Source organism: Thalia democratica, chromosome 4 (assembly GCF_965202585.1).
Source record: "Thalia democratica chromosome 4, ktThaDemo2.hap1.1, whole genome shotgun sequence".
NCBI lineage: Eukaryota > Metazoa > Chordata > Thaliacea > Salpida > Salpidae > Thalia > Thalia democratica.
In genome coordinates this window covers 58,750,267-58,769,375 of record NC_139168.1, presented here as the reverse complement: position 1 = coordinate 58,769,375, position 19,109 = coordinate 58,750,267, and the positions used below count along the sequence as shown (strand labels likewise).

Genomic DNA, 19,109 nt, shown 5'->3' with positions numbered 1-19,109 from the left:
TTAATTAAAGTAGACAAAAAAAACAATAACTTTATTATTTTAACATTATATATAATTTTTTATATAACTATCTCATTTATGCTTAAAATTTTGTTATCAAATTCTAAGAACTCAAAAACAATATTTCTCATAGAAGGTTTATTCAAATCACAAACTTAATTCAAAAATATTCTCGATGTATGATGATTTTAATTTCAGACACTTAGAGAAAACAACAGCTGTGAAATTTATGAAACAACGCTAAAAGAGCACATAAAGTAGTTATAAAAATCAGTACTTAAGGCACCATACAAACTTTAAAACATAAATAAATTTTGTAAAAAAGTATTTAGTAAGTGGTGAAAACCACTCAAAGTGCAGTGTAAAACATAAGTCAAATCAGACATTTAACAACTAGCTTTTATCGTTTAAGGGTATAGCGGGGTAGGTCATTCTTATTTTTTACAAGTTGATCTTATTTTGAAGAGTTTTGTCTTATCGAAAAAATATAATTGCTATAAAAATACTAAAACAACTTTGGTGATCAAAGCCGGTGAGCTCAACAGGTTCCTTATGAAAGGCACAAACCAAAAAGGAGAAAAAAGGCTTTTTCATTAAAAATCTATTATCTCCTTCATTCTTTAACTATTTTTTTCAACTTTTACAGTTATTCCATTAATAATACTAAAAGTTTAAAATGCAGGTTGTTTAAATTTGAAAAGAAAAAAATTGCATTAAAAATACTTATTTGCTTGTTGTTATACCTAATTATTTACTTTTTTTTTCAATTTATAATATTCAAAGTCTTTTAAACTTTATAAAAAATGTTTCCTGAAAAATTGATGTCTCTAGCTCAAAAAATAAAGGTGAAAATAGATTATTAGTGAAGTTGTAAACTTCCGAGAAAATTGATAATGAAATATGCAGTCCATACGCTTGTATCGGAAACTTTTTACAAAAACTTCTTTACTTCAATACTTTATCAAAATTTTTATATTCTATAAAAACTGACTGGTAGTATATACTTTTAGCTTTGTATAAGAACCTATGTTAAATTTTGTAAACAAAAATCTTACCCCCTTCCTACTTATGCCTTTAAGTAATTTTATTATTCCTATCCAAAGGTAGGCAAATTACTAAAGTTCTGAAACAGAAACAATTAAACTTCATAAAGATATCAAAATATTAACTCATAGGTTAAAAGTTTTATGTGATTTCGATTGACCCGAATTAGACTAACTTGATAAAAAGAAAAAATATAACAATTAAAACTCAAAAATACTCAAAACACTTTAAAAAACATTATGTCAATTTTGCAGTTTATAGAAAATAAATTTGACTGTTATTAACTAATTGAATAAATGTCAGAAAATAATTAAAACCGTGAAAACAGAAATAAAAGTAAACTATTGTAATTGTAAATCGCAACCAAAATTGTTAGATATCTGACATAATAATGCGAAAAAGCTTGTCATGTGTAAACAAAAATACATCATTGCAGTTTTATCTAATACAATAATTTGACAGGCTTTAAACATTTTAAAGCTAAAGTTTTTATCTAAAGATTGGAAACCTCTGAATCAAAATTTCGACTTGATCAACTTTCAATGTACTGATTTGGTTTTTCTTTCCTGAAAATTTTAAACTAATATAAGGTTGATTAATTAAAGAAAAATTGTTTAAAAAAAAAAGTTGTTTACACAAACATAGCCTTCCTTTCAAAGGTAAACGTTTTACAGTGTTTAAATATTTCAATCATAAAGAGTGATATAGTTTCAAGTTGGTTTTAATGGTTCATTTGAAGGTTATGATTGTAGTAGATACTTATTTTATAAATTGAAAACTATGAGCAAATTTTATTAAAAACTAAAACAAATTGTATTCCTTAAGTAAAACATCTTACAACAGTTCCAAATCTTTTTATCTATAATGTTTTTAGCGGTTAAAGGTACTTCTTATGCAATACTTAAGTATATGACCATGTCTTATATAAGTATGAAAGTGTATTCTTAAACTCAATACTTTATTGTTAGTTCAGCTAAATTATTTTATTTAAATAATCACATTTTTTACTAAAAATGGTACTTTGTGCTGGAAATCGCGAATAGTCCCTGGTCTGTAAATAAGAATACTATATTTATAAATAAACTATTTTGAAGCACTGCAAGTTTAAATTTGAAAAAGCTTTTATGACGTTGCATAAAGACTAAATCTTGATACATATGCTAAGTTTTAGCTTTAGCAACGGTCACTTTACAGACGAACCCTGGTGGATTCACAAATTTAAACTTGCAGTACTTTAAAATAGTTTATTTATAAATATTGTACTCTTATTTACAGACAAGGGACTATTTGCGATTCCTAGCACAACTTTACTAAGAAATAAAAAAACGTTTATATATTGTTAAATTTTCTGAAAGTGGTCATGACTATTTAGACAACGACAATTCAAATTTTGACAATAATTTTTTTTCAAAAAATATTCAAAGAGCCACGTCTCATATAAAATTTCAAATTGAAAAAAAAAAATTAAAATGTTTATGTAGGTCTAACTTAACAAAAAATAACGAAAGCTGCAAATTCATAACCACTAAATATCCGTGTTTTAGTAAGTTTTGAAACTTATTTTAACCTTATCTCAAAAACTATTTCAAACTGATATAAAAATAAAATATTCATTTAGGTATAAGTAACAAGACTATAGCAGTGAAAAAATTGAAAAATTGTTTATTAAAAGAGAACACAAAAACTAAGAACTATTAAACTTTATATGTCGGAACTTGAATTCAGAGTTTGAATAGTCGTGCACCAGCTGAAAATAGTTGCTGGAAATGGAAGTGACCCTTAATTACTTTAACCTTTTTAATAATTTAAAATATCTTTTTAGATAACAAAAATTAAATAATAACATTATTTATGAAAGTTTTATTGATAAAAGAAAATTAAACCTTTGCATTTTACAAACCTTAGGAGTTGATTATAAAACTAGATAAACTTACTAACCTAAAACTTTTCGTCCTGATCAACAAAACTTTTTCTTTATTCCACTCTCGATAAACCAAAACTAATGACCACAGAAGCCACCAAGTGTACTGGAAATTTGCCAGAAACGCCCACGGACCATACGATTTTGCCATGTTAACGCTGCACCAAACCAGTCCGGCCCAGTTGAACAACATTAAGACCTGCAAAGCAGAGAGACCGGACATTCTTTGCCAGGACTGCTTGAAGTTCATCTCATCCCGCCACCTGCATTCAGCCACTGATGCAAGGTAGAGCAAAAGAGGTAAGAACCCGAAGACAACCTGTAAATAGTAATTACTTGAAAGCTTGCAAACATCTGCAGCTATAACTAAAAGCTTTTTTTTTTTGATTTAGCACTTACTGAGTGTATTGTGCTGAGGTATAACTGCCTGTTGTCATAAAACTTTTTGTCTAGGTAGATTCCGTAAGAAAAGGCCACGCCTAAATGGCCAGTTACCAGTTCACCAATAAACAACGGACCTTTAAAAAAAAGAGTTTGAAAGAATAATCTATATTCTTTTAATTTTAATATAAACAAACTACACTAAAGCCAAACTTCCCATACATTTGTAAAATTAACTTTGTAGTGACGTACATTAAACAAATTAACGTAAATAAATTAACAGTGTTAGTTAAGATTTTTTATACTTCTAATTTTCACACAAAATAAAACTATTTATGAAAGTCTAATATACACACCTATTAAAATATTCACTAAATAAACAATGAAGGAATAAAAAGCGAAATCGTCGTTTAGAATTATAGACAGTTTAAACAAGTTTCTACTGATGGAAACAAAATGGTTGCTTTTTCTGGGTATTTGGTGCATTGGAAACTTGCGAATCAGAAACAAGCACGTTGCTATGACAGCCAAGAGAGTGTAGTGAACAAGTGGTACCTGTAAATTGTAATTAATCTTTAGCTGATGCAGTCGTTTGCTATAAAATTTCAGAAAATATTTTAACTTAATAAGTCATGATTGGGAAATATAATACAAATAAGTATTTGTGAATGCTTTTGTATAAAATTAACATATTTAAAAATAATTAAACTAAAACTAATTATCGCCATAGTTATTTTAGAAAGATTGAAATTGCTGCATTCGTAACAATACAACTAAAATGTTCAGAAAATAAAAAAATAAAAGATGTAATTATAGTTGTAATTAATTATAGATTATATAATACTATCAAAAATTTGTTAAGTTATGAATGCAATCTACAATGAACAAAATATGAACTTTGATCATAACTAGTTATGAAAGTACACGGGCTTACTTGTTATTTTTTCAAACTCTAAACATATAAAAAAGTGCTTTTTATGAACAATCACAAAAATAATTAGTCATTTTTTATCGGTAAACAACAGTAGACTTTTTCTAATTGCCTAATTCAGTTTAATGTTTTACTTTAAAACATTACAGTAAATAAGTTACATGGTTCTATTGGAAAACAGAAAAAAAATTGTAAAAACATTCTCATGTTCTAAAATTATTTTTCAATAATAATTAAATACTTCATAATACAAAACACCTGTAATAATTTATTACGCAACTTGTTATTTAAAAGATATACTTATAATGTTAGAACGCTCAACACAAAAGTTAAAACAGTTATTTTAATAAAGTGGATTTTACACATTAGAAAAAATTAAAATAAAAAGCAATTAGTTTACTTAAAAATAATTAAAACTAGAATTTTAATTTTAATTTTGAAAAACATAAAGTTAATGAATCAGAAAAATACAAGTTAAAAAGGTTGAAAAATGTTAGTAATATATTAGTATTATTTTCAACTTAATAAGATATATCTACAAACTTATGAAAAGAAAGTACTTGAATAACAACTAAGTTTAAATTATTTCTGTTGCAAGTAATATTAAAATTAATAAAGTATTTAAATTTAATTATAATGATTATTTTTAATATTGGATTAAAAAAAAACTAACATTCTTTAAATTAAAAGTTAAAGTTAAGTTATACAGACAGACTTAATTAACAAAAAAAAACATACTTTATACTAATTTCCCTGATAACGACCTGAATCAACTTTTTTTTTTAAATTTAAGGTATCTACGAGTTAAAAAATACCTACTAGCTGGATAAAAGTATCTCAGATAAAAAAATTTATTACTTGTGCTTTAAATAAATTAAACAAGAACTGGGTAAACTTTTGAAATAAGTATCAGTTAAGATAGGGGTGGGCAACGTACGGCCCGCGGGCCGGATCCGGCCCGCGGGGTGAAAATGACCGGCCCCCGACCGTTTTTATAATTTTAATAGGATCCGGCCCGCAAAGGGTCAATGTTACAATGTTTTTATAAAACTTTGTATCATATTTTTACAAAACAAAACTGTAAGTATTTGCTAAAAAGAAAACATGCTAAAAAAATACTTTATAAATTAATGTGTACTAATAAATACACCATTTTGTACTAATATTTTCTTGTTGTTCTAACTTAGTTGGAGAATCTTTTTGTAAAATTACCCAAAGCAAAGTGTTTTTTTAAGTACGATATTTTACATACGTACCTTTGTCAATTACAATGTCAATTCTATTTATAAACATTTTTTAAACATCTGACATGTCTTAATCTGCATCTTAAGTTGACAGACTTGAGAAAGATTTTTGAAGTTGAAGGATTTAAAATAGTGATCAACTGTATCCATAAAATTATATTCCGGCCGGATCCGAAACTTTTATTTATATTAGAATCCGACCGGATCCGTATCTCGACTTAAAATTGGTTTCCAATCGGATTCGGATCTAAAAGTCATTATTCGGCTGGATCCGGATACTGGATCCGGTAAATCACTAATTTGAAATGCTCCGGCCCGCAAAAGACTAATTTTTTTCGGATCCGGCCCGTTGATTGAAAAACGTTGCCCACCCCTAAGTTAAGAACTACAGAATCGTTGTTATAAATATTTGTAATAAAAATAAGCTTAAAAAGTAATTAACTTATAAAATTCTATAAGAAATTTATGATTTTGTTTTACAAAAATTTGCACTAAAGTTATCAAAATTTCAACTATATAATATTAATAGAACATAAAAATTACAATATTGTCAGTTATATAAAAGTTTTTAATGCAAACACATAAACTATTTTAAATAAAACTATTATAAAACTATTTCTTAACCTAACTTCAAAAAATAGAAATGTCTCTAATAATAAAAGTTTATAATTCTTAAAAAGTAATTAAAAATGAACTGTAAATAAATAAATATATATGTATATATATAAAGTTGCATAACAACTTAACAAAGAGATAGATTCATATTCAAGTAGCACTTTTTTTTTTTGCATATTTTGTAAGGAACTTGTTGAACTAATTAGTTTTGATAACTTAGATCTAAAAAATACTTTAAATTTTGTAAAGCTGTCTGGTAACTTGATTAAAAAGAAACAAGATAAGATCAAAATTTAATAAGAAATTATATGCATAAACTATTGCTTTTAATTTTATTTAGTTTGTAGTCTTATTGTATTTAGTTTTGGTCATATTGTAAACCTACAAGCAATTATTTTTTTTCATTATGGCTTCATTACTCTAAAATAGTTCATCAAACAGTATCATTTATTGTTTTAATATTCATTTTGAACAAATAAAAATCCTTTAAATAGTCCAAGCTCAAAATGATGGCTTCTTGTAATCATGCATAGGTAACATAAAACATAGATTTTTAAATAGCGACATATAAAACATAGTTATAATTTGCGTAAAACTAACCCAGTAGCTAACGTCAGTGATAAGAAAAAATACGGAAGACCATTTGTACTGCTGGTTGCACTGCCGAGGATCTAAGCAAAACACAACTTCCGAAGATCGTTCTCTGGATAACTCATCTCTGACAACTACTTTTAGTTTATGTGATCCTTGAGAGTATTTAGTTGCAGTCCATCTATTTTTTGTGTTAAAAGTTATAAATAGAATAAAAAATCAAGTTTTTTTTTTATTTAAAACTTGATATTTGGCAAAATAATAAAAACAAACTTATATAAAAAAAATATTTCAACAAAAACTATTAATTTTTTAGATATTATTTTATATATGTTTAGAAAACAATTTTTATTAAATTCTTTATAATAATTAAAGTTTAGTTTATAAGATAAAAACTGAAACATACACAGAAATATAACCAGTCACTAGACAAACATAAACAAAAATTAAATAAATATAAATATTTATCTAAAATAAAAGTTTAATACACTAGGTTGTCTGTCCATTAAATGTAGCATTAAAATAATTCAGATTCAAAGAACAACTATTTCTATAACTCAAGCAGAATATAAGAATTTATAGAGTATAAAATTATAAGATTTTAGATGAAAACTAAAACTAAAAGTTTTTTATCTAAAATCTTATAAAACTGTTAATACCATAAACAATAAATTCTTAATATTTTATATTTTTAAAACTACATTAAAACTTGAAAAAAAAATCTTGTAGCATTTAGAGGTGAGTTTAATGTGTAGAGGATCAAGTTTGAATAATAATTGAAATCATTTTTTTAATACTAAACTAAAAAAAAATTTTATTTATAAAACTAGAAGATTTTAAAACTAAACTAATTTTATAACCCTCACTTATTTGTAACAAAACTTTGAGATAAATAAAACTTACCTCTGATTCATCAATGTAATGTAACAACTTGCTAAAAAACTTTATAACATACTACACATACCTATTTTATGCGAAGTATTTATTAGTTTATACAAACCTACAAGCCCACAAAGGTCCTTCAACATTAAAAGGTTTTTTATCAAGCAAAACTCCATCGATATAAGCTTTAACATCTTTTATAGCTACCGTGTCAAACACAAGAAACCTGTGGTTAACATTTTATGTTTATAGGGTTCGATCAATAATATAATTTCCAAAAACTATAAAATAAGTAACTGTTTTCAATGGTTCAAAAATTATTTCAACTAATTCTTTGTTTATAAACTTTAACTTTTTGGTATCTGTGTAAAACAACTACTTTAGTTGTGGAAAAAAAATAAAATCTATAATTTACCAATACTTATACTTTAACTATAAACAGAATGATATTTTAAAAACAAATTAATATTCTACTCTAAGATTGTAAATGACTTCAATTTCTAAAGGATTTAAGCTTTTGAGCTTCTATGATAATTATTAAAGTAGTTAAAAAACACTTTTAGTATAGAAAAGTATAGAGTATATCAGTAAGGCGACATTTTTAATTATTAAGTGCGATATAAAACAACTATTGTTTTTTTTTTAATTAATAAAACAAAATTATATATTCACAGTTTTATTTTGTTAGGGGTTACTATACAAGGTAAAAATTCCCATGTAACTATATAACTAACAGGTTATCTAATTACATTGTAACACATGAATAGTAATGCTAAACTTAGTAGTACAGTTTTGGTTTAATTTCTACATAATTTTTTATAAATAAATTTGTGCATATAAAAAGCTTTATTTAAAAAATTAATAATATTAAATCAAAAAACTATGAGAGGTGCAACAGTAACAAAGCTGAAAACAAAGTTTAGTCAAAATTAAAGCTTGTAAAAGGCTCTCAGATGGGCCTTTATTACATTTATATCAGTTTTTGTTTGAATGTAGGAAGTATAAAGCTTTTAACACAACGTTTTTTTTTTCTACAAAAATTACATATTACTTATAATATGTACCAACAGGGTTAATAAAAATAAATAATTATATATACTTAATAAATATTTGTATGTCTTAATTTAAAATTTTGTGCCCAAATAATTTTGTGAAATCATTTAAGTTTTAGAGGGCAATTGTGTATACACCAATTGCATAAGATTAGATAATTAACAAACTAATTTACATTTTATCAACTTACCAAAGTTCTTTATATAATTACGCCATTTAAGATATATTTACTATTTTTTTCTACGAAACGTTTTAAAACAAATAACTAAAAGTTAATTAGTCTTTTTATCCCAAAAATTTAAATTTTACTTAAAAAACAGAGCGTAGTTATTTTAATACGTGGATACAACACAAACAAGTAAAATTTTAAATTCAAAAACACCAAAAATATAGTATTCATAAAAAGTTTTAAAATTTCAATAATAACTAGGTAAAAATTTAACTTTAAAAAATAGATATATTTTTTTTTACTGTAGATATTTAAATTGTCTTTTGATAAAAATGAGCGATTTAAAAAGGAACAATCACCGTAGAAATCACTACTACTTCTAGTTCAGAAAGCACAAACCGAATATGCGAAGAGTTTCTGATGCGGTGCAAAGGTTCGAACCGAGGCATGGAAAGATAATGGGGCTTCGGACTGGTTACGAGGATAACTGGCCATTGGTCAAGTTTAACATCTACAAAGTTGACCAAATCGTGGTCCACGGACACGATCCTGTACATTCTGTTCACTTTCCAATCTGCCAATTCCGCCTCCAAAAAACCTGAAAAGCATAAATTGCAATTTAATTTTTCTAATGCATTAGTTGATCAGATGAAATTTTTAAACTTTATACAAGTAGAATAACAGAAAGTTCCTAAGTACGTTCTCAAAATTATGAAAAATACAAGTAGTTAAATAATTGCTGTACGTGGTTAAAGATGAAACTTGCTTAGTATAAATGTTCAAAAAATAATAGATTCCTTTAAATTAAGCAGTTTAGATTAAAGTTGCTACAGTTTTTACAAATCAAACTTCTAAATTTACTAAGTTTACTGTTTATTATTGCTGACTAAACAGAGCGGCGATTTTATACAGTAAAAATTTGAGTAAATTTTATATTGAAAAATTAACATTTATTCAGTTTAATGAATATAAAATTACACTAACCTAGTTTGTTTGACAATCATTTTAAAAATATATACTATTTAAAATCTTATAAAACCCTTTACTAAACAACTCTCTTTTCAACCCAAACTCTATAAAGTTATGCAAAAATAACAACTAAGCTATGATATTCTCATAATGTCAGTATATTTAGAAAAGTTTTGAGAAAACAGCTTAAAATCTGAATTAATTATATGTCGAGCACGGTTTAAAGAAAAAGAAATTAAGTAAATGTCAAACTCATTTTTGAAAGTTTAAGAAGTAAATTAAAACTAGTTTCACTAAAACAAAAGTTACAAAAACAACTGAACAAGATTATAATAGAAATGTAATAAAAATATATTTAGACTTTGAATAATGCAAGACTACAACTCTTAAAATTAAAAAAAAAACATTTTCAGTCAATTAAAAATTATTATGAACTTAATAGCAAAACTAAAGTATAAAAGATTTAAAGTTGATATTGAAGGATAAAAGTAATAATGTGAGCTGGTCATTTGTATAAAGTATAACTCCTGTAAAAAAAAAATTCAAAAGTTATTTTCGGTACGACTTGACACCTTAAAAAAGTAGTTTTTGTTTACAGAACGGTAAAAAGTGATAGTTTTTATACCACCAGTTTTAATATAATTTAATATAATATTACCAAAGCGGTCCCAGTTTTCTTTAAACTTTATTCCAGATTTTTTTTTAAATTTTTTATGAACTATATCTAGAATTTAGATGCCTTTCCAGGTTTTTTAGAGTACAAGTTTTTTCTTTCATTTTTTTTAGAAAATTAAGTTCAAGACGGAGGGTGTTTTTAATGGTGAAAATTCACTGAAACGATACTGCATTGCTATTTCAATTGTGTTTAATTTCGTCGCAACTTTATTAATTCATTGATTAAAGTTCTTAAAAATACTCGCGAAAGATTATTTAAAGCTTTAGCACTTCTACTACAAAAATAGTCTTGAAATCTAGTTACATCTTAAAGCTTGCTGTTTTCATTTTTTTAATATTTATATTAACTAAAAGCATCTAAACAAATATTTAGCTCAAAAATGCAAAGATAAATAGACCGAAAATTTAAGTGCAAAAGAAGTATAAATATCAAAATAGTCTGATTGCAAAAAATTTTCAGACTATTTCACTAAAAAAAAAATTAGAAAATAAAAGTTTTACTGTAATAAGCTCAAATATCAAGATGTTTTCAAGGATAATTAACTACTTACTTTGTAGATTTTATTTACAAACTTAAATTCATATAATTTCTTTGTTGAAAGTAATAGTTATTTCCAAATATTAAAAACTTAAAACATAATACAATTGACATATAAATTTTACATTAAAAAAAAGAAAACCGTTGTGTTGTGTATGTGACCATATGTTCTAAAATAAATAACTAATATATAGCTCAGTAAAAAGTGTTAACTTATTTTTGCTTATATTAATTATTATTTATTAATATTAACTTATATACATATACATACTTATATGCAATTTCAAGATGAAAAAAACTGTAAATTTTTATTTTGCAAAATTTTTTTTTTTATATGTATTATACAAACAGTAAAAAACTAAAATCTAACTAATTAAATAAAAACAAAGTATAAAAATAAAAATACGTATAAATTTAATTAACGTCTAAAAAGGTTTTGCAATAAATACTAAAACTTAACCAACATTAAACATCAGTATATAAATGTATACTTTTTATAAATTATTATTAGAAAAGAATGAGTCATTACTCTGTCTATTTTACAAAAAAAATATTTGATGTTTTTTCAATAAAATCATTTTTCATCATCACAAATTATTTACTAAAAGAAACTAGTTTAGGTCTACTGTTTAGTAACTCATACTTAAAATTTTTACCTAAACTTTTTACTTAACAAAAAATAATAAAATACACAGTTTAGTTTATATTGAAAGAAATAAATTACATTAACTAACTATATTCAAAAATAAAGTAGTTGAAATTAATTTTATTTAGAATAAAAATTGTACGAGACGTATACTCTATAAAAATATATTTACTTTATTTTAGAAGACAAGTAACGAAAATAGAGTTATAATGATTCAATCGTTGTTTATAGACTTACCAGTGTTAAATAATAAAAAAACTACGTTATTGGTATATAAAATAAATAATTCACAAATTAAGGTCCCTTACATCTCAAAAAATACTTTGATTTTCGTTAAGCTGTAAAAGCTATTTAATACTAATAGCTGCAACATAAAATCTACTAATTAAAAACCAACTTGTAAAATAGAATTAGAACTTTCCCTTATTAAAATATATCAAAAGGAAACTTAAAGAAATTATAAAACAGAACGATTTACCATATAAAGCTACAAAACTTTAAGGCAAATCTTACGACAAAGAAAAAACTTTTTATTTAATATTATACAAATTACGAAAAAAATTAAGTTATGAAATAAAACATACTATTTTCCTAACAGCTTACATTTACACTAAAAAAATTCAACCAACAAAAAAGATGGGATCTAACAGGATAAACTTTTTGTTTCAAAATTAAAAAAAAAAAAAAAGTAGGTAGTACTTACCATGAGGATGTATAGCATACATTTCGTTGGCTAATCCAGCAAGATCGTGTAAGTGTCCACACATGTATACTGAGCCATAGTGACTGAGCATGGTCCTCAATCTCCCACTATCTTGACAAGTTATTGTGGACGTAGGAAAGTGACTGTACCAAAATGTCAAATTTGACTTATGTTGTTTAGACTTGTAAGCTAACTCCTCTAGATTGTTAAGGCTGTTTTGATCTAAGTAGCCTGTTTTTAAGAGTAAATAGTTATCCAATAAACAAAGACTTTTAAAGTTTTTTAACTTATTTGTTATTAAAAATTCATAGAAAGTTCATTATAACATTCATTATAATTAATAGTTTTTGTGGTAATACTCTTAAAAACTAATTTGTTAACATTAATTCACTTAATTTATTTTTAGGTTTATTTTTTTACATTAAACTAAAATTATTAAGTATATTTTTCGGTAGTACATGCTAAAATAATAAGATATATACAAAAAAGTCAACAAAAACTTTACTTTAAAATTATCTTTTTTGCTTGAAGATACCACTAAAATCAAAAAGCTTTCCTTTTAAATTACAAAACAAATTGAAATATGTTTATGCTGTAAAAATACTAAGCTAACACAAATGTTTACAAAACAAGTCAACTTTTAAAAAAGAAGACTCTACTCTGTAGCCTTTTACTTAATAAAAAAAAATTAAGCTATGTAGCTTTAAAAAATTCTCTGATAAATTGAAAAAGTTAAACAAAAAATTTAGATCACCACTATATTTTTATATTTATAAGCTTACTTATAAGTCTTTGTATTAAAGACACTGATTTACATTTAAAAAATTTTTCATTAAGTACAACATTTTAATTAACTAATCTAAAAACTTGAAAAATAGTACATAGTTTAATTAACTTGGTGCAAGTTCAATTCGATATACAACATGTACAATACAGGGTTGCCGCTCTTTGAGTCAAAATACTATCCTGAGTGACTAAAAACTGTCCTAAGAGACCTTAAACCAGGGTTTCCCAAAGTGGGCGATATCGCCTCCCTGGGGGCGATTTTAATAATTCGGGGGGCGATAATTAGTAAGGGGGCGAAAGGGTGGGCGATAACTAGTAAGGGGGCGATTTAAAAATTTTGGGCTGTCATAAGATTTTTACTTTTTTTTCTTGCTATTTTACTAATTTTAGCTTGCTATTAATTTTTTGACCCTGAGGTAAAACTTAAACAAAAAAGTTTATTTTATTTATGTAAAAAATTGAAAAAAAAAAACAAGTGCTTATGACTCCTACATTTAAGTAAATACTATATTTTCATTAATATATTTCCTTATTTAAGAATTACATAGGTCATAGACGATTGGAATCCCTCTCACTATTTTATAACCTGACATATATGTTATTTGGGATCATAAATGGTTTGTAAAAATCTATGTTATTTATTATTAACTATGACCACATGATATTTCCAGTTGTTTTTTGAAAAGTCACTAAGTTAGACTAAGAAATAAAACTATACAGGGTTGCTAATTTATCTAGAAACCTGGAAAAACCTGGAATTTGACAATTCAGGCAAAAAAAAAACCTGGAAAAAATCTGGAATTTTTAACAATTTAAACATATTAAGTAGTAAAATTTAGATTTGACACAAAAAAGCTACCCTATAGATAAAAATATGGATTCCTTCGAGGCAGATACTTTTGAAGTAAACGACTTACAGGAAACCATCTCAGACTTACAAACTGACCTTGAACTTAAAGTAAATTCTTCCAAAGAACAATATGAAAGCTTTTGGACTCAACAAAAACAAAGGCAAAAATATCAAATCATTTGAGAGGAATTTAGATTGTTGTTTAAAGCTTTTCCTTCCAGCTATGTTGTTGAAAAAGCTTTCAGTTCAGTTATCAACATCTTGAGCAAAAGATCTAATCTGGATATTTATAAAGGAGGTCACTTAAGGCTCTATTTTACTGATTAAGAATCAGATTAGAAAAACTTGCAAGCATTCATGAACCTCATCCTTCACATCATATTAGACTTCAGTTGCAGACTTTATTTTATTAAAGTTTTTTAATTTTATTTGATCTTTTGAAATATTTCTTTTTTAACCTGGTTTGTATTGTATTTGAGTAGTCTTTTTAAAATAACAACTTTATTAAGCTATTTATTCTACAACAGGTTTGCATAATGCCTAAAAAATATTAATTACGGTAGACTTCCTCTTGAGTTCGCACTTTTTACCCAAAAAAAATGCAAATTTATATTTTTCTAAATTTAACTAAAGTAAAGTCTATTACTAACTAAATATTAATAAAACAAAATATATATAATATTTAATAGCTTACATAGATCTATTTTTTTAATGAAAGCTAGTTTTTTGTTTTAGTGGATTTCATGTTTATTCATAACATTATTGCATATAACATATTGAAATTTGTCATTTTGTAAAAAAAATATGGTAATAATTTTTTGAGTTTGCAGTTTTTGATTTTTTTCAACTCAAGCGGAAGTCTACTATATTTATTAAATGGTTTATGTTTTAAAGTTTTTAATACTTTTATTTTGACCTGGTTAATTTTTTAATTCATATTCGTCGTTTTACATTAGACTAAAAGTTTTTAAAGCATAGTCATTAAAATATTTGTTTGAAAGACCTTTATTTGACAGGTTTTTGTTATTACTTGTTTAATCTGTATATAACTTATATCACTATATAACTATTATGTGATTGTAAAATTTTGATAATCATTAAAGTTTTTATTTCTAAAAAGAATTTTTTGGTTTTAAAAGAGTATAAATTTGAGATCTCTATTTGAAATGACTTCTACTTTTTCATTTAAAAGTTTCTTAAACTCAATTTTCTTTTCTAACTTGATTTATTATTGTTAAAAAATTTATTATTATATAAGGAGTTTTAAAGTATTAATACAACTGTTTTTTGTTTTATCTTAATTCAATATATATAAGCAATTAGAATATACTTAGTTTATTTTAATACTTCAACACTAGCTTTTAGTTTTTCACTTTTTTCCTGTGTTAAATTATTATAGGCTAATAGCTAGAAAAAAAACTTTTTAAACAGAATTAAATAAGCCATCAAGAAGACTGCTACAGTTATAAAACAAAATTTTAACCTAGTTAAAAGTTTTTTTTTGATTGATTACTTTCTGTTCACAGAATTAACTGTAAAACATTGGATTTTTTTTGAGTTTAAATGAAGAAAAAAAATTGTTAGAATTCAGGTTTAGTTCCCTAAAGATTATTCCAAGTCGAATACTATTTCATGGTATTCTACTACGAAACAAATAGTTTAAACTGTTTAAAATTAAATTTTTAACTTTACAACTAACTTGCTTACAATATATCTTAGCATTGAAATTAATAAATTTACTACATTTACTGAAGCTGTTGATGAAACCACTTTTCATGTGAGATAATCAACTAGTCGGTCAAACTTCCTTAAACTAGATCAGAAATTATATTTTTATTTTTATTTTATTTTTTGTAAAATAAACTGTTCATTTTTTTATAGTTTTTTAATCTCTGGTATAGTTATTTTAGAATATGCCTATTTATAAAATAGTTTAAGTATTTTGTTCGGTTTAAATAAGTTACTTAGTATTAACTTCTAAATGTCCAAATTTGTTATATGAGATATTATTATGTCAGGTTTCAGTTAAGATTTCAGATGGGTAACGTACAGCTCAGATCAAGTCGCAGATCCAGTCGAATTTCGACCCGCTAAGTAAATTGAAAACTACTTGTGCAAAATAAATAAAATTTAGTTTTTTGATACTTAATATTTTGAAATACGCTTTCATTTAGTTTTCAGTTCACAATGTATTTCCTACATCACAATAATACTAAGTCATTTTATTACAATTTTATTCGAGTTTTTTTATTTTCTTATTTGTTATTTTTTTAAATCATGCAGCCCGCAATTACATTTTTTAACGAGTTGAAACTAGAAAAGAATTTTTAGGAAATATGAATTGCTGACTACAAAAGTTGTCCACCACTGACCTAAAAGTTTCATTAGTTTTAAAACAGTTCATATTTAAACAGGATTGATAACAGATTACACAAGACTTATTAATAATTAAGTATTTTAATACACTTTACTGGGCTTCTAAGAAAATAACTGTAAACTATTTTCTCAAGTCCTGTAAACTACTTTGAACACAAAAGTGCGTGCATAAGAAGTACCAGACTAAAATACATTTTGAACACAAGTTTTTTTAGCTCAAAAGTTTGTACTCAAAAGAAAAACTACTTTGTAAAATCGTGGGGGGCGATTTTTTTTCAAATTACTGAAAAGGGGGCGATTTAGTAAATGAGTTTGGGAAACCCTGCCTTAAACTGTCCTGAGTCAACTTAAGTTTTTAAAAACCTTTTTTTTTTCCTCTGGTGCAAACTTATACCTAAGTTCATTTTATTTATTATAAAAATAAAATCCATATATATATGCTTATAATTTTGATGCTCAAGTTAATGTGAATTTATAATATTACAAAATATTGGAACTGTATGAACTAAATCTTATTCAAGAACTAGAAAAAAATATGTCCTTATTGTTTTTAAGTCTTTAAAATTTTCTAAGAACTTTATTTAAAAAAACTATCCGGAGTCAGCTTGAGTTTTGAAAAAATCTGAATGAGTTGTCCTAAGTCATCCTGAGATTTTCATTTTTTTTTAATCCTGAGTGTGTGGCAACCCTGATAATATTAATTTAATAACTAATAATGTGTCTTTTAAATTAAAATTCTTTGAATAAACGTTTATATATGTTTATATAAGTAGTTATATCAAAGTATTTTTAACTTTTTTTCAAACACACAAATTTAAAACATCATCTAAAAGGTTTCTTTTTCTCCTTGCTACTAATTTAATTAACATAATGGTTTGATCATCAGAAAACAAGCTTTTAGTGGATTGAGACCGGGCTTTTGTTCTTACCAAATCTTGTCAGTCAGTCGTAACCCTTAAAGCCTGCAGTTGTCAAGCTAAAAAAGGTTAATCATGTTTTACCATGAAGCAACTGTTTACTAGTATGATAAGTCACAACTGTCTAGTTTCTATGCAATGTTTAATACATTGTTTACTTGGCAAGACAGCTGGTACGCTTGTTTTGATTACAATTAAAACAACTTATGTGGTTGATTTTTTTGATGTTACTACTTAAGCCATAAGTTTTTTATATTTATCATTTTACGTATACATAATTATAACTCTACTAACCACTAAAAGTAAGTATTAAGACTAATTGTACTATTATTGCATTTGTGAATGTATGTCTATAAAACATGAATAATGTAAAATTTAGAGTGCAAGTAAAAATAGAACAAACCAAGAAAATTGTACGGTCTTTTAGGTCCAGGAACAAGTGTTGCATTTACATGAATAAAAGAATACCTACCAAAACTTTTCTCTATGTTGTAGACAGAGTTTGACTTTTTACCTCTATCACTGGAGTATTTTAAATACAAGTTTTCTGTTTCATTATCAGTCATCACATCGAAAGTATCTTTATAAAATAGTACAAACTGTCTGGTTTTGTCTTAATATTTCTTATTTATACAGAATACCTTAAAGTAAAAAAAAAACTAAGCTAAATTAATTACAAAATGTTTTTTTAATGTAATACCTAATTTTAAAGTTACTAATTAAATAGAAACGACTGTATCAAAAAACAATTTTATAGACTAAAAAATGGTATAGTTCAAACTGTTATTACAAATTAGTAGCAATTTACAAACCATGATTTCCTTTAATGTCAAGCCAAATATACTTTTTAGCAACTTTAGTTTCTTCCAAAAATTTCTGATAGATTTCCCATTCATCTCTATATTGCATAGAACCAGTTAAGTCCCTATTTTTTGCATCAGTTAAATCACCAGTGACCAAAACAATTTCTGGTTTGATAATGTCAAGTGTTTCAGTGGCAAACCTTTTTAAGTCTGGTACACGCTTAAGATCATAGTATCTACTAACATGAATGTCAGATATCTAAAAATATTCTTACATTGAATTAAAATAAAATTAAAAATTTTCATTATAAGTTGAAGTTTAAACAGACACAGAAAAATTGCAGTTTATCAATATGTCATTAACATTGATTGTTAAAGTCATCAATAATAAAATGTTAGTAAAATAGTTTGAAAAACACTTATTTGTTTTGTTTTAAAGAAAATAAATAAACCTTTAATAAGATTTATCAATATACACACAAATTTTGAGGAAAACAAGAATTGTTAATATATTTCTTGTAGTTGTCTAAATATATCTTATAAGAATTTCCTGTAGTAAGAAATTATTTAATCTTTTATACCTAATTATTTTTGAAATTACCTGCACAAACCAAAATATATTGTCTGGACTATCCGAAATCTGTTGAGAATAGTCTTTCTTCCAAAGATCAGGAGGTATGACATCAGGCTTGTACCAGCGCAATTGAAGAAAGCAAGAAACACATAAAACAAAAAACAGAACTACTAATAAGTTGAAAAGTTTTACCAGCATATTTTTACATTAAATACCTACAAGTAAAAAACACATTTTAAACTTCTAAGTCAATACTTATTTAAGTATTTACTACTATTTACTTTTGAACTTAATTAAATAGTTTTTAGTGATCTAATAGATCAACAAATTAGGAACTGCCAAATCAAAAATTAGATAAGTTATAATTTTTAAAACTTATAATGTTAGGCTACACTTCAAAGTTTATTACATACAGTAGGGACAATTTTTCTGGCTGAAAGG

General features: G+C 25.2%; 1 protein-coding gene across 1 annotated transcript; it reads right to left on the bottom strand.

The window, feature by feature from the left end:
* Positions 1–219: 219 nt before the first annotated feature.
* On the bottom strand, positions 220–18,875 carry LOC145833752 (transmembrane protein 62-like). Its single transcript, XM_082940923.1, has 11 exons — positions 18,696–18,875; positions 18,104–18,353; positions 17,695–17,871; positions 12,363–12,593; positions 9,231–9,429; positions 7,728–7,835; positions 6,737–6,908; positions 3,703–3,901; positions 3,365–3,483; positions 2,983–3,284; positions 220–1,610 (listed from the first exon to the last, which is right to left on the bottom strand). Exons 1-11 carry the CDS (start codon positions 18,864–18,866, stop codon positions 1,577–1,579), a joined length of 1,962 nt encoding a protein of 653 aa, XP_082797049.1. The 5' UTR covers positions 18,867–18,875; the 3' UTR covers positions 220–1,576.
* Positions 18,876–19,109: the final 234 nt, after the last annotated feature.